General features: G+C 37.2%; 1 protein-coding gene across 2 annotated transcripts in view; it reads left to right on the top strand.

Annotated features, from left to right (window-relative positions):
• Positions 1–16088, top strand: part of LOC124800707 (double-strand-break repair protein rad21 homolog) — a 69136-nt gene extending 53048 nt beyond the window's left edge. For both annotated transcript variants that reach the window (XM_047263016.1, XM_047263017.1), the window contains exons 11-14: positions 1999–2595; positions 7298–7432; positions 8660–8815; positions 14493–16088. In XM_047263016.1, the coding sequence (XP_047118972.1) occupies positions 1999–2595; positions 7298–7432; positions 8660–8815; positions 14493–14618 (1014 nt within the window). In that variant the 3' untranslated portion in view covers positions 14619–16088. The remainder of the gene's footprint in view (positions 1–1998; positions 2596–7297; positions 7433–8659; positions 8816–14492) is intronic.
• Positions 16089–21499: the final 5411 nt, after the last annotated feature.

The raw sequence follows: 21499 nt of genomic DNA, 5'->3' as shown, positions 1-21499 counted from the left end.
TGTGTGAAGCTTATGTAATGTAAGCTGATCTGTGATTAAACTGTATATGTGATGCTGAATCACGTCTTACGTGGAACTATCCAATAATGCATGGTTCGTAACGCATATGAAAAGGGTGTATTTCATTACCATCAGTTTGTTTGTGTGTGTGTGTGTGTGTGTGTGTGTGTGTGTGTGTGTGTGTGTGTGTGTGCGTGTGCGTGTGCGTGTGTGTGTGTGTGTGTGAGAGAGAGAGAGAGAGAGATGAAATATGAAATAATAATGCCAGACCTAGGATTTGGGATCCAAGAAAGCAATCTGGACAAGAAACTATTACAAGACATTTGACCAACCGTTGTGGCAGTTTGGCAGCAGCGAATGGTTAGGGGGTGACATTGAGTACTCTGAGTGGAAAAAATAACTATAATTTTAATCAGACTATAATACTGCATTTGTTTCATGGCATGCATTAACAAGAACAGTAAAATATGAAGAATAACCAGTACTCCAGCAGTGACAACGCTGCCCAGGCCTACTCAGACTGCTGCAGCGGTACAGCAGTTCTGCTCAGTCACTGCTGTAGTACTGGTTATTTGCATTTCACTATCTATTTTAATATGTATCAATAAAATGAATATCACACTAGACTAATTTGAGACCACTCTATTGAATGACCACACTAAATTCTGCTTTAAAAATAACTTTGTTTGTAGTGGGAAATGAATCTTAAATTATCTGCTGAAATACCAGAGACAGCTCTTATTAGAGACATCTTGTGTGTGTGTGTGTGTGTGGTGTTTTTTTTTTTTTTTTTTTTTTTTTTTTGCTGACTCAAAATTGACTTCTGTTTCATCAATTTTTTGTTGAATTGTGGTTCAGAAGAAATTTCTGTGCTTGGCGCTACACCAGTTTCAAAATTTGTTGAAGATGAGTAAACATTGTCAGTAGTCTGCTTGGTTGTGAAACCATTTGTGTAAAAATAACAATATTATGATAAGGATAGATTGCTGATCACTGTATAGTGGAGATGTTGTGTTCCAAACAGGTACAACAGAAGATTTCTAAACAAGAAAACTTTTGGCCAGAAGGCCTTCTTGTGAATTAGACAACAAACACACACATTCACATAGATGCAACTCGCACTCACACACACACACACACACACACACACACACACACACACACACACACATATATATATATATATATATATATATATATATATATATATATATATATATATATATATTCTGTCTCTGAGTCTCACCTCAGCAGCCAGAGACAGTGGTCTTTGTGTGTGTGTTTTCTAATTCATAAGGAGGCCTTTTGGCCGAAAGCTTACTTGTTTAGCAGTCTTTTGTTGTGCCTGTCTATAACTCAGCATCACCTCTTTATGGTGAGTAGCAATTTATCCTTTCAATAATATTGTCATTTTCCAACCTGGATTTTCCATTGTTTCCTTTGTGTAAAAAGGTATTTCTATTACAAAAAAAAAAAAAAATGCCACACTGAGGCTTTCAGCATATGTAAAGGTATATCGCATTGTTTTAAATGCTGAGCTTGAACCTGTAGTCTTTTGTATGTGTCAGCTTGGAGTAAGTTCTGTGCCTTCACTGAAAATAGTGTACATATTTAAAAGCACTTTTAATTTAAGATTATCAGTACAACAGCCTTATAAAATGTGTAATTTGTTCCCGAGCACTATGTTTGCTTGTTGACTAGCAGTGTAAAAGTATGAATGTGAATGATTAACCAAAATTATTAGTAGACCTATGTTGGATTCAGTTGTACCCTAAATTATTGTGTTTTCACTATAAACTTGATGTATGAACATTTTTCTTATTGGTAACAATGATACCCGTTCATGGATGCAAGTGATTAAACTGGGGTGGTGAGAGTTATTGCTTACATAATTTTGCCTTAAATAAACTCATTTTTGTTCATTTAATTAGTGTTATGCCTGATTAATAATTGTGTGTATTTAATAAAATAGAGTGTCATCTGTGTCTACACTTTCAGGTGCATTCTTTATTGGTGCAGCATGAGCATAACCTGGTTAATCCATTAACACCCGGAGTTCCATCAGTAGCAGCTCCCATGACCCCGGGGCCACCACCAATGACGCCAGGACCACCACCGATGACACCTGGACCACCACCGATGACACCAGTGCCAGCACCGATGACGCCAGTGCCAGCACCGATGACGCCAGTGCCACCTGCAATGATGCCAGTGCAACCTCCAATGACACCAGTGCCCCCTCCGATGACGCCAGTGCCCCCTCCAATGACGCCAGTGCCGCCTTCAATGACACCAGTGCCTCCTCCCATGACACCTGGTGCCCCACCAATGACTCCAGTGCCTCCCCCAATGACCCCAGGGCCCCCACCTATGACACCAGTACCTCCGCCGATGACACCCATGATACCACCATTGACACCGGCCCCTCAGGTTCCCATGGAACAGGAGGATGCAGTCACAGCTCATATATCTGCTGCTGTTTCTGTACCTACACCAGCTCCAGTCCCTGAACATTTGTCAACAGAAGCACCAGGGGAAGTGTTACAGCCAACTGAACAGCATTTGCCAACAATGGAAAACATGGGTTATGACCATGTAAGTAAATTCTGTGCTTACAAGATAATTGTTAATTTGTATTAATATCAAAATGAATGTGTACATGTAAAGTTTGAGCCACATTCAATTAACTATTAATTATTACTTTTATATTTCATGAGACTTGTCATAAAAGTATTAACTGGAGCATTGTTATGGAAGTGTTAATTATAAGAATAGAGGGAAACATTCCACGTGGGAAAAATATATCTAAAAACAAAGATGATGAGACTTACCAAACAAAAGTGCTGGCGGGTCGATAGACACACAAACAAACACAAACATACACACAAAATTCAAGCTTTCGCAACCAACGGTTGCTTCATCAGGAAAGAGGGAAAGACGAAAGGATGTGGGTTTTAAGGGAGAGGGTAAGGAGTCATTCCAATCCCGGGAGCGGAAAGACGTACCTTAGGGGGGAAAAAGGACAGGTATACACTCGCACACACGCACATATCCACATGGAAAGGTGATACAGATACAGCGGATTGTCGATGTCATTCACATGCAGCTGCCTTCTAAGACCTTTGTGATTTCTGGACAATGGAAATTAATATTGCGTCTGATCATTCACCCAGTCAGGTCCATGTAGGCCTAAATTAGTTTTTCCCCTCTCCATTTACAAGTAAAATAAATGATAAATAATTACACAGAAACACTTCGCCATGTACTGTACTATGCAGTGTTACAAAGAAAAGTAACTCACCAATTTTGGAGTTAGGAAGCCTCCAATGGGCAGAGGAATTCCTTTGACACATGAAGGCTGCTTATCCATTAAATTGGCAGAATTAACACTCTGCAAGTATACGTCCGCTCTTGTTGAAGGTCAGCAGCTCGTGGCCTAGTGGTTAGCGTTGCTGCCTCTGAATCACGGGGTCCCGGGGTTCGATTCCTGGCTGGGTTGGGGATTTTCTATGCCCCGGGACTGGGTGTTTGTGTTGTCCTTATCTTTTCATCATCATTCGTGACAGTGGCTAAATTGGATTGAGTAAAAAATTGGGACTTTGTACGGGTGCTGATGACCTCGCAGTTGAGTGCCCCACAAACCAATCATCATCTTATTGAAGGGTAGTCGGGGTGATATTTAAGACTGAGAACATACATCTGCATTTCTCTGACACTCCCTATTTGAATAGCAAAGCGTAAGTTGGAAATTATTGTTGGTAGTGTGATGATAGTAACTGGTTTTGAGCCTGTACCTTGATCGGCTCATTGTTAGATTTTGTTTTATGTAATGCATTTCTATTTATTATGTTTTAAAACTAGGCGCATAATTAAATAAGCTGTTTCAGAACTTAGATAAAAAAAATGCCATTCTTCCAGTCCTTGTAACTAAGTGTGAGCAGCTTAGTCTCTTGTATGCAGTATAACAGAATTTTAGTGGCAGTTTGAAAATCTGTTTTACATATGTGTGTAATTTTGGGTTGTGAAGTAAAACTGTTTATGTTGTTGTGGTCTTCAGTTCAAAAACTGGTTTGGTGTAGCTCTCCATGCTTGTGTATACTGTGCAAGCCTCTTTATCTCTCCAATAACTAATGCAACCTGATTACTGTATTCAAACCTTGGTATCCCTCAACAATCCCCCCTCCCTGGCCTCCTTCCATTACCAAGTTGGCAATACCTTGATGTGCCTCAGGATTTATCCTGTCAACTGATCCCTTCTTTTAGTCAGTTGTAGGATACATATATATATATATATATATTTATTTCCCCCCCCCCAGTTCAGTTCAGCACTTTGTCATTTGTTATTTGATTACCCAGAACTGCTTATCATCCGTGGTTCACTTCCACACAAGGCTACACTCTATACAAATACCTTCAAAATAAAAACTTCGTAAATTTATATTAGATGCTAACAAATGCCTCTTTTTCAGAAATGCTTTTCTTGGTATTGCCAGTCTGCATTTTACATTCTCTATTCTAGGTCTGTCACCAGTTACTTTACTGCCTAAATAGCAAAACTCATCTACTACCTTTAGTTTCTCATTTCCTAAGCTAATTCCCTCAGCATCACCTGATTTAATTCAATTACACTTCATTACCCTTATTTTACTTTGATGATGTCCATCTTATAATCTCTGCGGTCTGTGACACAATTGTGGTGTCATTCGCAAAACACAAATTTCCCCCCACCCCCACCCTTCCTGAACTTTAACTTGCTTTACAAATATCTATGTGGTTTTATTTGCTGCTTGCTCAGTGTACAGATTAAGTAACATTTGTTTGTGTGTGTGCGTGCGTGTTCTATCTCTGATAGAGGCCTTGTTGGCCGAAAGCTAATTTTCTGACAGTCTTTTTGTTGTGCCTATCTGTGACTCAGCATCTTTGCCATATGATAACAACTATCCTTTTCATAATATTGGTATTAAACTAATGGCTTGATAGTGTTCGTACCTGTCAGCACCTGACTTTTTGGGAGTTGGAACTATTACGTTCTTCTTGGAGTCTTAAGGTTAATTCACCTGCCTCATATGTCTTGCATCTAGGTGGAATGGTTTTGTCATGGCTGGCTCTTCAAAGGATCTCTGTAATTTTCTGAGGATGTCATCCACTCTGGGTTCCTTGCTTCCACTTAGGTCTTTCAGTGCTCTGTCGATACTTCTCGCCATATTGTATTTCCCATTTCATCTTCAATTCTTCTCTTTCCAAAAAATAGTTCTCAAGTCCCACATTGCCTGATTCTCTTTCTAGAACTCTCAACAATCTCTAGTTCCTTCAATTTATCCAGGCCTCATCTGCTTTGTTTCCTATCTTTTTGCAGTTTTGTTCAGTCTGAAGTTCATAACCGATAAATTATGGTTGGAGTCCACATCTGCCCCTGGAGATCTTCTAGTTCAAAATCTGGTTTCAAATTGTCTTATCTTACTGTTATGTAATCATTCTGAAACCTCCCAATGTTTCCAGGTCTGTTCTGTGTATACAGACTTCCTTCATCATTCTTAAACCAACAGTAATTGATCATTAAATTATGCTCTGTGCAAAAATCTACCAGGTGGTGTCCTCTGTTATCCCTTTACCCAGTCATCCTCCTATTTTTTCTTCTATCAAATTCCAGGCAGCCATCACAATTTAATTTTCATCTCCTTTAACTGTCTGAATAATTTCTTTTGTTTCAGCATACATTCTTTCAATTTCATTACCATTTGTGCAGCTTGTTGGCCTATGAACTTGTACTACTGTGGTTAGTGTTGGCATTCTGTCTTTCTTGCCTTGATAATGCATTCAGTATTAGGCCTGCTTCTGCATTATCCGTATGTGTAGGTAACCCTGTACTCACCGAACCAGAAGTCCTGTTATACTTACCATCAAACTTCATTTATTCCTACTGTATCCGATTTCAAACTATCTATTTAACTTTTTTAATTTTCTAATGTACCTACTCAATAATAATCCATACTCTGACCCATAGAATGCCAGTCTTATTTTTTCTGAGTATACATCCTCCTGAATAGTCCCATCTTTGGAGCCATATGGGGGACTATTTTGCATCCGGAATTTTTTATAGAAGAGAATGCCGTCATTAAGCCATGCAGTTGACCTGCCTGCCCTCAGGGGAAATGGTGGACGGGGGGGGATTTACAGCTGTAGTTTCCCCTAGCTTTCAACCAGAGTACCAGAACAGTAAGGCTTTGTTAACCAGTGTTACAGGGCCAGATCAGTCAATCATCCAGAATATTTCCCCTGTAACTAACCAAAAGGCTGCTGCCTTTTTAAGGGGAAGTGGAAGTGATGCCTTCACAATGTAAAATTGTATGTAGTATAAGATATATATTTTTTTCAGGCTCAGGCTTAATTAGATTGCTAATTTTTTTTGCAGGATATGCTCACATGTATTTTCAGCATTGAAACAGCAATATTGCAATGTCTTGTTTGTTCATTTCACCTGTTTTCGGGAAACCTGCTTTGTACTGTGTCAAGAGGAGGCAAACTTGAAAGTATAGATGTCTATTAATCTTTGAAAATTCAAATGTACGGTGATTAATGATAACCTTCAGGTAAATGGCGATAAGGGACAGGAAGGAACACTGAGTGCATTCATTGCATATGCCCGGGGGCCTCATTCAATGTGTTTAAGAAGCTATTCCAGTGGCCATTGAGGGAACAGGCTACAGCCAGTGGATTTAACAATAGTACAAAAAGTGGTTTAGGAATTCAATATATTATGAAACAATTTCCACTAGCAGTGACTTGATAGTTCTAGTGAGTGTTCTACCTGTGTGTTATAGCTATAAAATGCAATTTGAAAAATGCAAAATGTTTATTACTTACCGCTTTATCGGGGAAACCATAAAAATCAACTTAGTTTCAAGGTTAAATTTTAATTGTTTATTAAGACATTTGCAGAGTAGTATTTAGTCAAGAATCTGTCTTTCTAATTGTGTGTATGCATAGTTTTTTGCAAAAAAAAAAAAATGCAGGTAATTATATCTTACATCTTTTTGAGGAACAAAACTTACAATGAACCTTAATTTTACTGTGTGATAACTGTATCTACCTCCTTAAGGAACCCTGGATTAGTCTGGCCCCTCCACAGATATGCCTCAATTTTGGTTGCATCTAAGGTATTGAATCTGTATCACTAACCCAGGCAAACCGTCTCACATCAGCGAGATCCTTGGTCCGTGGGGGAAGGAACAATGTTTGTATGTACATAAATTGTAGCAGATAAATATCTTTACATATGTATCTATTTTCGTTCCAGAATATTCCTCAGATGGCAAATATGGGCTATGATGAGCAACACCCACCAGCGCAAACTCCAGGAGCCCATTCTGAGAGAGGTGTCTTAACGCCTTGGAATGGTGAAGAATATGAGTTTCCTCAATCTGTTGGACCAGTAAGAAATATTTCATCACTTTGTAGTTCAGTATTACACACAATATTTTACTGGTGTCCCCTTTTTGTGCCTAATGACCTCATTGTCGATGGGACGTTAAACACTAATCACCACCATCCCCTTTTTGTGCAGAATTCATTAAATACATGATGTAACTGTTTTCTAAATGGAAGCACTCGATATAAAAAATTATAATGTGTGAGAAGTTACTCATTAAGCTTAAACTAATGATTTTAGTTTTCTGAGCACTGTGTTGAACTTGAGTGTACTTGTTCTGGAATGGACATCCATGAATAGACAGCTTTAGGTTTTCATAAATTACTTAGTAGAGAAAATGCTGGGATGAGTGCTCAAAAAGGTCAAGTTTGTGCACATCTCTTGTGGTCTGTGGGAGGGCCCTTTTTGAGTTACAGGAATGAATATGTTTTGAAATGATGGTGACTAAAATGGAGAAATTTGAGCTCATAGAAAGGCCTGTAATCAGATTTACAAATGAGGGCAGTCCGCCCAGATTGAGGCACAGATAAGAATTCTAGCGTTGCTGGTTCCAAGCAGCAGTTAGTGTAGGCACATGTGAGTGCTCTGCACTTGAAGAAAGCTTGAATCATATAAATTGTCTCTCTTGTTTATGTAGAATTTGTCACTTACCATCTTAAGCCATGTCTACTTGCAATAAATCGAATAAAAATTCATTAAACAACTCATTACGGTCATGTTTAATGCTTGCAGTAGCTATGATATTCAAAGCAGATGACTTGGAACACTCGGTGCTCATTGGCTGACAGATAAGTGTGATACCAGGTGTGCAGAAAGAATGCAGACTTATCAATCATCTTTCCAGCCATAGGAACAATCACACATCATTCATATGTGGAACAGAAAAGACTGAAATGATGATGGTACACCAAGTATGCACCACCACTTGCTGTAGATTATAAATATAAAATGCGGGTTAAAGAATTTATTTAGAAAGATTGTTTTGACTTCTGACATGAGATTTAGCTTATATGCACCATGCAAAAAATGATTAAAGGAAATGTCTTTATTAAGGCCCAGTGGATATGTATGATCGATTCACAGACATTGTGATTTTGCTTCTGTTCATAATGATCCAGAAAGATGTGTTGATTAACTCAGCTGTACACAGTCTACCATAAGGCACTTATTTTTCTCTCCATGTCCATCTAAGAACAGCATTTTGACAATGTTTTTTTTTTTTTTTTACAGCAAGAAGAACAGCAAGTTGATGAGACATATGAGCAATTTGAGGAACGAGTGCTGAATAAACGTGCTGCTCATATGTACCACATTGTGAGGAGTAAACTGGAACGATGTGACAAGCTTTATTTTTCAGATATGGTGCATCGAAATAACAGAAAACAGGTAAATGTGTTTTTTATCGAATTTGCTTTAGCTTGTATGTGGAAAATTGTTGTAGCCAAGAGTTTACATGTGCCAAAGTAGTAACACAAGTGCCTCAATATTGCATTATATCTTTTAGGCTTGCCTACAAAAAGGTCAAACGTGTGTACGTGTGTACAACATATCGTGGAGCAGTTGTCAAGCTGTTACGCTTTCATACAAATCAGCTGCACAATGATTGGGATTCGCGCTATCCAGTTTTATGGCACTATACGATAAGCTCTTTGATTCGAAAAAGCATATGGGGCCTGAAGATGGCAAAATGAATTGCCGAAACTGGTTGCTTTCGAAATAAAATAAAATATCTTAAAGTGTACGGCTCTTGGTAAAGTTTATTGAAGAGCATTCAAATAATGAATCTAAACTGTTTTCGTGCTTTCTGTTGACTTAACTAAACAGCAAATGACGATGTCATGTGTAAACAATAGAAGAGAGCCACTCAGATTATCTACTGAATCATTTTTATTGATTGAGAATAGAAAATGGGTCTATAACAGTTTCTTTGGGAAAACACATGTAATATCAGCTTCACTTGATTTTCCACCAATTACTACATACCTTTCTGACAGACATGATAGTTTAGACCAGTAGTGTTTCAAGATTGCTGCAAGGGGACAAGTGCCTATAAAGTAGTCTGCGGGTAGTATTGGCTGCCCAGTTGCATTGTATTCACACCTTAGTCTGTCACTTGAGTGAATCATTTGCCCGTTCTTGCCTGTAGGTGCTCGCCCGAGCCGTATAGTTGTGTAAGCTATGGCCCAACTGTCTGCAAATGGATGCTTGAACTGGAACAGCTTGGCTTAGAGGGTTGAGTTGTTTAGGGGAGGAGACCAAACAGCGAGGTCATTGGTCTCCAGCCTGGCCTAGACTGCATATCATAGGCATGCCAGAGGATTAGAAGCTGCTTGTAAGGGACACTGTCCAAACCCTAATGGAAATTTAGAAATGTGGAATCAATTTGACAGCTTGTGTCGATATCTCATTATTTCGTGCAAATAGAGAGCCAGTTGGGTTTCACAAGAACAGTATTTTTTTCTGAATCTCTTATGTGCCAGTAGACCATTTTCCTCAAGCTATCTGACAATGAAGAGTGGTATGCCGACCACTTGCCCATCCATATCTGCATCCAGCGACATTTATTGGCTGAAGATGACACTGTGGTCAGTCAGTACCATTGGGCCTTCGAAGGCATGGTTAGGTGTGTGGGTGTGGGTGTGTTTTCAGTATTTCTGCTATAAATTTATGTATGCATCATGGATATATATTGCATCATCGTTGGTGATAGATGTTTGGAACGCCTTGTTCAGGAACCCAGCTTCAGTGATGCTGTAATCTGTAACACTGCCATATAGTAATCCTACTTCAGTGATGCTGTAGTCTATTGTTATCATTCAGTGAAGTTACTGTTGCACTCATACAGTTCATCTACAACAAGAATTGCTTTCCTGCTATATTTCAAAACAGGGTTTTATTTTGAAAACTCTTAAAGGCCTGAGACTGTAATTCCATAAACTATTGCCATTCTTGAAAATTTTGCATTCTTTCTGTCAGCAGAAAGTTTTTTGTTTTTTTTTAATCAGTGTTACATGAAATGGAACAATCCACTATAAGTGCAATACAAACAATTTGTGTATGTTCTTTGTGGTAGGGTAAGCTGCTATCCTCCACCATATCCGTTCCTCTGGCAAAGCTATTCCAGAATAGAGAGCCAATAGTGTTTGTTCAGAAAAAATAGAAGAACACTCTGTGTGAATTAAATTTTTAGTCAGTGTTGAATTGTGCTCACATAGTATTAACAGTTAAGAGAACTGCTCACAAAGAGTAGGAAATCTGTTTTTTTAGAGTTTGTCTGGCACAAATTATCATTGTTGTTGTTCTTGTTCATTTTCAACTTTTTGTGGCATAATGAATAGTCCAACAAATTTCGGGGATGCAGCCGCGCAAATAAAATTTCTTCCACTTATTTTTTGGTTGGGTATCATCCGAAATTTAATGGGCTATAGTTGTTGTTGTTGTTGTTGTGGTGTTTTGATGCAGCTCTTCATGCTACTCTATCTTGTGCAAGCCTCTTCCTCTCTGAGTAACTACTGCAACCTACATTTGTCTGAATCTGCTGAGCGTATTCATCTCTTGGCATCCATCTACAATTTTTACCATCCACACTTCTTCCAGTATTAAATTGGCGTTGACTTGATGCCTCAGATTGTGTCCTACCAATCTATGCTCCATACAGATACTTTCAGAAAAGACTTCCTGACACTTAAATCTATACTCAATGTTAACAAATTTCTCTTCTTCAGAAATGCTTTCCTTGCCATCACTAGCCTACATTTTATACCCTATCTGCTTTGACCATCATCAGTTATTTTGCTGCTCAAGTAGCAAAACTCTTCTACTAATTAAAGTGTCATTTCCTAATCAAATTATCTCAGAATCACGTGATTTAATTCGACTACAGTACATTCCATTATCCTCATTTTGATCTTATATCCTCCTTTCTAGACGCTTCCATTTCATTCAGCTGTTCTTCCAAGTCCTTTGCTGACTGACAAAATTACAATGTCTTCCGCAAACCTCAAGGTTTTTATTTCTTGTCTCTGGACTTAAATTCTTACTCCAATTTTTTCTTTTTGTTTCCTTTGCTGTTTGTTCAGTATACAGTTTGAATAACATCGGGGGTAGGCTACAACCCTGTCTCACTCACTTCTCAACCAGTGCTTCCCTTTCTTGCCCCTCGACTCTTGTAACTGCCATGTGGTTTCTGTACAAATTGTAAATAACCTTTTGCTCCCTCTATTTTATCCCTGCCACGTTCCGAATTTGAAAGAGAGTGTTCCAGTCAACATAGTCAAAAGCTTTTTCTAAGTCTACAAATGCTATAAATGTGGGTTTGCCTTTCCATAGCCTATCTTCTAACTAATTATCTTTAGTCACAATGTATTCAAAGAGAAGTAAGAATAAAACCAAGCCCACCTGGAAGTATAAACAAACCAAGTAAAATCTTCTTTAGTGGAAAGTTTATTTATTATATGAAGTTTTTTGTATGAATAATCCGGCAAAGCGAGAAATGAAATTGATCAATGTTAGATAAAGTGCTGTCATATAATTTCGAAGGTTTCTTGGATGGCTCAGTAACTAATATGTGATGCTGGAAAGAGTCAGTGAGAAACTCTGCCTGAAGAAAGGTGTAGCTACATGTAAAAGATATTTAGGAGGTCTTGTATTACTATCTACCATTTTAGAAGACGGAAATGCTAAGGAACAACTAATGCAGGAATGTGTCAACAGTTTGTAGAAGGTTTAGGGCTTTCACTGAAAAACGTCTTCATATGAAGAACTGTTGAAAACCAATTTCTGGATTGATTGCTAAGAAGAAGGACCAAATCGGTTTTTGGGGGAAAAAAAACTGATAGAACTCTTCATTATGTTGAGGTAAGAACATAGTAGGCTTCAAAAAATAAAAAAAGTGAGTTAATCTTGGACTCCTTTGAATCTGTTATTTGTGCAAATACTGATGTACAGGTGTCATTTAGGATCACTTGAAGGGGCCAACCTGTTGTGACTACAAGGTAAGACATACTTGATAATCTGTGATGTCACTGCATAGATGTAATGAGCAGTGTGAAGTGGGAACCAGCAGGAGGTAATTGAAGTGACTTTTGAGTGCAGGAAGGCTGGCAGTCACCCACAAAGTGCAGTGTTATTGTACAAGAGCTTCATCCAAAAGGTATTGGATGCTACACTGTAAGGAAAGTGCATGCACAGAACTTGTGCGAATGGGTAATTGTTGTAGTGACTTACAAGCCCCAACAGGGTGCTTAAAGCAGGATAGGCAGTGATCTATGGTAGATGTGACAATAGATTGCAATGCTGGTGCAGGCACAAGTATTTTGAAGTACACCGTTCAGCTCATATTGTGGAACTCAGTGCTTGCCAAGCGATGCCCTATATGTTCCCACATTGTCTCACTGACATCATCAGTTAGGATTGCAGTGGGCATGACCATTGACATTGGACCATAGACCAATGGAAATTGTCAGCAGTTGGATGAATTACATTGCTTGTTGTACTGAGTTGATGGTTGTTTTCAGATATGCCATCATCCAGTCGAACAGCTCTTCGAAACCACATCGTGGCCGAAGGTTTTTCGGGAGGGGGTTGGGCAGTATCATGCTATGGGGACATTCACCTGCGCTTCAGTGGGACCAGTTGTAATAATTAAACTCACTATGACAGCTGTAGACTATGTGAACATTACTGCAGACTGCCTGCATCTATTCATGCTTGATTCCTACCCCAGCAGCAATGGCATCTTCCAGTGGAACAACTGTTTTTGTCACAAGGTCAGAATTGTGCTACAATGGTTTTTAGGAGTGTGATATTTAACTCGTGTTGATGTCTTTGCCACAAAATTCGCCTGATCTGGACCCAGTGGAGATCACTTGGAATGCTATTAGGCACCACCTCCACGCTCATAAACCACCAGCTTGTAATTTACAAGAATAATGTGACCTGTGCATAGATACATGGTGCCACACACCCATACCAAGAACTTGTCACAGACATGCACACAGAATCACTGGGGTACTGCATTCTAGATGTGGACCAACACGCTGTTAAGCAGATCGTCTGAATGTTTTGGCTGATGAGTGTATGATGGTGTATATTGAAGTAAATATAAACAGTTTGGGTGATGAACTGAGAATACTGTGTGGTATTCCCACTCTGCTATTGGTGTACATTTAAATGTGACTCTTTTTCATTCCATTCTAGTTGACTATGTTTGCAATTGTAGGTTTTGTTATAAATGAGAGTTTTGAATTTGGACGTCATAGTTTTACCATGATTTTCTGGTGTCCAACTGTGTGAAGCAGTCCAAATTACCATGAGGAACTCACAAGGTAATTGAAGTACTTTTAAACATCCTGGCACATTTTAATGTGTTTTTTTTTTTTTCCTTTTCTACTTTGTATTGTTTTATTTGAGATTATTGTGCTTTATCTCATCAAATTGTGTTCTGTCAAAACAACAAGGAAACATTGTACATACATAAAACTACTATATTGTACTTTAATATAATTATCTGTCACAGACGAACACAAGCATTATTTTATTGAACACAGAATGAAAGGAACATATCATGCTGCTTATTGAGAAAAGACTGATGTGAAAAAAAAGTCAGTAGAGATCTTGTGAACATGTAACTTGTTCTGGTTTCCTGTACAATCATTTGCACGCTATAGAGTATGTGGACATGGTCTCCTGCTTATAAATGGTTTGGTGTGGTCTTATAGACGGATTTCAAGTTCTAATTCCATAGCCTCCTTTTTTAAAAATAATAATGATCTTGTGATAACTTAGAGCTGAATATACTACTTGTAGTAGTTTGTGGGTAACCCTCTTGTCACGCTGTTGAGGTGCTCGGCTTGTGCATTTCATTTATTATTTTTAAAAAGAAAAAAAAATGCATGTGTATTGACCAAGAAAAATGTTACATAATCAATTATGATCTTACATAATTGTGACTTACATTGGCACTTGTTTTGGACCAGTAGCCTCAGTGCATTAATTGTGTAATTGCTTGCTCTTTTTACTTATTATCCATCATAATTAATTCTGTCCTGTTTCCCTATTCTAGGTGGCACAAAAGTTTTACACCCTTCTTGTTTTAAAGAAGCATACCGTGTTGGAACTGACGCAGGAGTCATCATATGAGAACATACACATTACGAGAGGCAACAAATTTGAAAATCCATCCTTATGAGCTGAAGAGTGACTTGAAGTCAAGTGTTGTGTCAAAGACAGAAAAGCAAAAACTGTGTCATGTATATAGACCTATTGTTGAGCACCAAACATTTTATACTGTGAATTCGCCGTGTTCTTTTCAACTTAATATTTTTCGAAAAGGCAATGTTTTGCTGTAGTTATATCACAGGCATTGTATATATACACATTGGAGAAAGGCAGAGTAAAGGTGTGCATCATAAATTACATTATCTCATTTTGCAGGTACTAATTTGTAAAGTTGACTGATGAGAGGCAGTGCAAATATAAATTTTAAGAACAAGTTGAGGCTGTGCAGTATCACAAAATAGTGAAATTTTTAAAAATTTTATCAACATATAAAGTTTACTGCTATAAGTTGAAAAGAAAGCATTTTATCATTAAAATAGTGTTTTTATGAGTGTAAATGCAGAAATGAATTTTGTATATATTGTTAGTAAGTTATTCATTTGAAATGGTGAATGTAATTTATAAGTATGAGGTCAGCTTGTTAGCAAATTGTTGGTTTATTAGACACAATCACAGATCGTTGTTCTTGTTAAGTGCATATGCTGCAACAATCTGTTGACATTCTAGTTATTTGGTGATATATTTTGTGCTCATTTTTTATTGGACCAATGCTCCACTTACATGACCTGTCAAAAATAAGGATATGCAGATACGTTTGTGAAGTGGGCCATTTTACTCCATAATGGAGTGGAAAAAAACCAACTTGTCTGGTATAGAATTTTTACACATTTTCAGTCTGTAGTTAAGTGATTCTGTGTCTCTCAAGTTAATATTCAGTTTTTTATTGCACCCATTTTTTTCCAAGAAAATTTGGAAGATCATCCTTCATTGCATTTTTAATACCTTTTTATGTACCCATGGCAGATTATAATATAATCATTGGAATTTTTTCTTGATATTTCCTCCCTCGTATTATTACTTTCTTTTATCTGTATTTGAAGGTTTTTACTTGTCTTTTAGCATTATTATTTAGAGATTTACAGCAAAATTCTAAATAAAAGCATAATGGGTGGAGCAACATGACCACTTGAGAGTTTTGTTGCTGCCAGATGGACCAAGTAAAAATGAGCCCTTTTGATCCAAAGATATATATACACACCAACATTTGCTTATATCGTGACTTTCCATGTATGTTGTCTGTTACAAGGAAAAGTGCTATATCAAACTGACTTTTTTAGTCATGCTGTTCAGACAGCTTTTTCAGTCTCATTATTTTATTGACTAGATTTGACATGTCTTCGCACAAAATATTTCTCTAATTTTCACTTTTTGTATATTTTACAAGTCACATCATGTAAAGGGCATGTCACAAATAAGCTCATTACTTATACAATTGTATTTAATTTTTTATTGCTGTATAACTGATTTTCTTTTTGTGGAGCTATGTTCACATATTTGCATGTATAATAATTTGGATTAAAATATAAAGGGTGTTATAAAACATTTTAATTTCATATCTGTGTTTGTAACCAGTCAGAGCCAGTAGTTGTACGCTTTACATCCTTTGTACTATGTTGTATTACATCTTGAGAAGGAGAAATTCAGGACAATAACAATACTTACATTCCAGTCACTTAATTTCTTTTTCTTGTACTCACCAACCATCAGTTTTAGCGTTTGCTGCATACAGAAGTGTAATTTCTTACAAATCCTTGGAAACAGATTTTCACACTGTTGTAAGTGTCCTCATTCATGTTGTGCAATGTAAGTGAAAACTGTTGAAAGTACATCTTTTGGAGTCATATAACACAACCTTGGGCAGCATTGACAAACCTGATCAATCTGTGATTGTGAAATGAACAAGGTAATAAGTCATTTGTGAAATCACAAAGTATTTTATTGTCTTGGTGGACACAGACTTTTATCGTCATTGTCATTTGTTGTTTCCAAAACAAGTCAAATGGTTGATTAGAGTGTTTTGTGAATAACATTGATGATGAGATTTTCTGTGACATAGCTCATAAATTCTGTAGAAGATAGCATAATTTTTTGTTTATTTTGTCTTTATTAGAAGTCATTAATGGCTAGTATACTGCTGTGAAAATGTTCACAACTCTTGTACCTGGTCTGAAATGAATGTTTATGGTTGCAGCTCTAAATAAAGTAGTAGGTTCCATTCCTCTTCGCCCCTACCCTTACCTACCCATTCTTACTTTGCCTGTGCTTCATGTGTTTATGACCAGGTACATCGCATAGACACGGGTTTAAGTTGCTGACCTCTATTTGGATATGTGAGTAATGTAATCTTTGTGGTGTGGATTGAGTCTTGTATGTGATAATTTATTTATTAGTTAAATTGCTATCACATGGACTTTTCTTATTGTGTTGATAAAGAGTATGTTGCACTAGGGATACATGGATATGGCCAATAACACTTGACAAGGCATATTCAGTAACACATTACATACATAATTTGTGTATTTAATCCTTGAGAAATGATGTACATATCTGCTGTCCAAAACAAGTTTAGTTCGTTTTATTCATCTAAGTTTAACATACTGTAATTGTTTTGATTTTATCTGTCTGGTCTTCTGTGATCTACTGTCTGAGATTCTTCCATTGTCGTTTTGATGCATCACTAATTGAGTCAGTTTTTTTTCCCCTCTCAGTCTATTTACATATTTTGATCTTTGTTTCTTAGCGGTGTTGTCTCTTTTTGCTGTTTTATTTGTGTACCTCTTTATCAGCTTATTGTCTTCATTTGTGGATATTATTTAGTATGTACTCTATCAGTATTTACAACATAATTGTTTTCTTACTAGAGCAAGATGGCAAATGCAAACAGAAAGTGTAGATGTATAATTTTTTTAAAGACATTGTGTCACATCAAAATGATGTTATGACATTTCCGTAACTAAAGGTATTCCAAACCCTATGTTCAAAATTATACAAATGGTAGTGGTTCCTACATCAAGTACTTTGAACTCTTAGAACTAATGGTTGGAAATGGATATTTGGTTTTTATTGGTACAAACAACTCGCACGTATTGACAACAACTTGAACTTGTAGCACCTGTTACAAGCGACAGTCAAGTTTGTCAATTTGTGCATTACAGTGGTGTATAAGATTTACTGCAGTCTCTGAAACATCCCTCTTGCACAATGAGGACAGCCAGGGAGAACCCTAGCAGTTAGTTCATCAGTTTTTACTGGGGTTTCATTTACCAACTGTTCCATGTAACACCATTGCAGTGTGATTCAGTGATTGTGCTGGATATGATGTTGGACCTTGTCTTCGAATCCAATGATAATGATATCTCTTGGTAAGGTGCTCATGGACATTAATATCAAAGCGGAATGTTACACTATCTTGTTGGAGGCATCCTCTTGGAGACAAGAAGAAGAACCACCTTCAAATGTGATAGCATGTCTTTAATGAACATCAGGAACCTGCATCATTCAAAGTGGGTTACAACAGATAAGGTCTACAATAGATCTTTTTTCAGTTCCAGTGTATTTCTTTTGAAGGGATTATTCTTGATAATGGTAGCAGATGTTGAACTTCCTCATTCAACTTTCCGGTTTTCTTATATTTGTCTACATTTATTTTCAGTCATACGACCTAAATAATTCTACTTTAACTACTACTGATGCAATGTTAATAACCAGTGTGACCTCAAGAACTGAAAATGGAAAATACCTTGTCTGTGATGCTGCCAGCAGATCAGAATTGAAATCTGGACACTGTAATTTTGTGGTCATGCTCTGCCTTAATTATCCAGCCACGCCTTATTGTTTCATTCACCAGTACTTTCCAGAGCAATAAAGTTCTGTAACAGTATGTATTTCACTATAGTGTACAATATTCCTCTGGGATACTCTTTAAGACATCGTTGCCTTTGTGTAAATTATTAATTATTATTTTTTCTTTCAGACACAATCCACTTAACTAACTCTATTACATCATTTTCTGCAAATTACACATATCGTTGGCTACTAATGTAGCAAACAGTGATCCGTGCAGTGGACTGTAAAAACAAATGTCAGCGTGTCACTATTTCTTCAATTTAATATGTATGAAAAGTTGGCAAAGCACAACTGTTTGCGCGGAAAATGGCTAATTCTCACATGGTCATTCTCGGCATGTACAGCCACACCACAATTTGTGGCAACACTTTCGCTCCATTAATGGCCATATTGCGTTATAGCAGCAATGTATCATACCATTGAGATGTAGTGTACACCACACTGGAAATTAATGCATGTTAAACATTGTGCACAGAAGTGTAGGATATCGAGAGCAGTCACAAAATGTTTAGCAATTTGAATGAGAGCACTAGATGTGATCTGAAGGAGGTCTTAGTGTTGTCAGCAGTTGTTGAATCTGAGTTCAATTCCACCATCTGGTCAATATATTTTTTTAGTTCTGTTGTGGTAGGTGACAGCCTCTCTGTGTTTGCTTCTCTTCTCTTAATGAGTACCACATGCACAAATAATCAAAACACAAAATTTAAGTAAATTCAACCCAGTTATTTTAAAGACATTCATTATGTAGGAATGAGAGAATATTATGATGCTGAGGAGTACGTGATTTTTAGATCAATCAGACTTCTACCAAAGTTTTGTCTTGTACGAAGCTCTTATTTCAGATGTAGGAGAGAGTAAGTAATCAAATAACTATTCAGTTCTATGGCGCAAATGAAACTGGTAATTCCCTTTTATTCAGGAACACTAAAATTCACTATCGCTATCAATTTTGAAAACAGCGAGGTCCAAATTAAGTTGGCAAACAGAAAGCTTTGTCTGTATGCATAAAACTCCTCATGGAAGTAGCAGATAAGATGAAATTTAGTAAGAGAGAATGAATGTTTAACGATGAGTCCATAAACTGCCAAATTACAACTGTGCTGGGATAAATAAGTTCACCTATTCAACGTAATGGATCTGAATAAGATGTTTAAATTCTGTCTGACAATATCTGTTAAAATCTGGTTGGATGTGTACAATAATCCAAAAGTGACAAGCAGGTACAAAATTTAATGACCTTCGAATTGAAAGGACAAGCATAAAATTTGGTTTTTCGGGAAAAATATGGTTCATTTCTTTGTAATTTTCAAGAAAAATAAAGCACTGATAATGTCAGTGGCCTATGGGTATGAAACTGCAGACACTGCATTATGGGATGCACATCTCTTTGCAGTATTGCAATGAGAATTTAACTGGAGAGAATGACTGTTCTGATTTGACACTGGTTGTAATTTACCCAAGAGATACTGGCATTACCTAAAATGATTTTGAATGTAGTGGAAAGGTGCTATTACGAGAGTGCTAATGTGAGAAAGCTAGATTCTGACTAAAGTAAGTGCTCAGTTATGTTGGGAGGTATCAGAACTTAGTTCTCACAGTGCCTGAGGTGTAGAGCAGAGACAATAAGACATTAAGGAGCTGGATATTGTCAAGAATACCTGATTTTAAAAGTGTCGCACTGTATGTGTTTTTGAGTGTATGTGCTTGTAGGGCTTCAATATCTGAGCTGAGTAGCTGTTTCAACAGTATTCATATGATTATATTCTTCACAACATACTCTTTAATTCACTATAATGAATTGTCCTTCAAACTGATAAGCATAACTACGAGGTTAGGTTTCCAGTTAAGATTGATATACCTAATACACAGTATCCCAATATCATATATTAGGACACAGTATCTCATATTAGGCTAACTTCATCTTGCCACATAAGTAGCTGGATTCAGACTCGTATTTTTATGAAGTACTTTGACGATTTTGTGGAGCTGTCTGTTGAGCGTGTTGTGCTAATACTAAATGGACATCATGTGACATTTGCATGATAGACAAAGCAAGAGAAGACAATGTCCACATCATCTGTTTATCACCCCATTCCACATATAAAATACAGCCTCTTGTGTGGACTTCATGGACCCCTTTAAAACGTATTATCCCAAAAAAATAGAGACCTGGTGCAAAAATAATCCAGATCAAGTAGTAACCTCATTTTGGATTATGAGGCTATCTGCTGCGGTTTACTTGAGAGCAGTAAGAATGTGACACTATAAAACAGCCACTGGAAAATGGGACACTTTGTACATAACAGGCATATACTTAGAGGCAATTACTTTTACAACACACCAGCAGTTTGACATACAAGATGCAAACAACAGAGAAAATAGGAGTCCAACTGATATCTGGACAGCTGTCAAAATCAAAAGCCTCCGGGTCTAGTAAGTCCTGAATCTGTTAAGTAGCTAACATCGTTTTCATACAGACGAGAGGACATATGCTCTCCCTCCCCGCCCCCAGACAGTTCAAGAAACAGTCAATCTTGGCATAACCACAAGTTTTACTTTCGGGTAGCATGTAATGGAAAGTTAAAAAATGCAGAAAGCCTGGAATTAATGGTATGTAAGTGTGAGTTGTGTTATGCATATTTGTTCCTTTTTTTGTCAGAATTTACTATAAATGTACAATAAAACATGGTGTCACTTATTGTTTCATGATTGCATAGCAGATAAACGAGCTATTGTGTATGTTTTACTTCCTGTGCAAGTAAAGTTGCACCTTTTACTTTGTGAAAAATTTGTCAATTTGTAGGGCTGCATTCGAGCTCACACTTTCAGATATTTTCAGGAAATATTTGTTTTCTATGGACCCTTTTTCCCAGTTAGTAAGAAACAGTATATCCACATTTCGATTTTGCATCGTTGTCAGGTTTCTTACAGTCAGTACAATTGTTGTTCTATGTGCCTTGACATTTTGCCAAAGTCCTCTTGTTGGCAAATAGTACCATGTGTCCTGTTTGGCATTTTTATCAGGAACCAGCATATTTCAGTCATGATATAGCATTCCATTTCTTGCTGAAAGGTACAGTGAGTAATCCATAAGGTACCAATATT

The sequence above is a fragment of the Schistocerca piceifrons genome, chromosome 1, assembly GCF_021461385.2.
Source record: "Schistocerca piceifrons isolate TAMUIC-IGC-003096 chromosome 1, iqSchPice1.1, whole genome shotgun sequence".
In the NCBI taxonomy this organism is placed as follows: domain Eukaryota; kingdom Metazoa; phylum Arthropoda; class Insecta; order Orthoptera; family Acrididae; genus Schistocerca; species Schistocerca piceifrons.
Note: the sequence above shows the minus strand (reverse complement) of the source record. Positions and strands in the feature narration are given on the sequence as shown.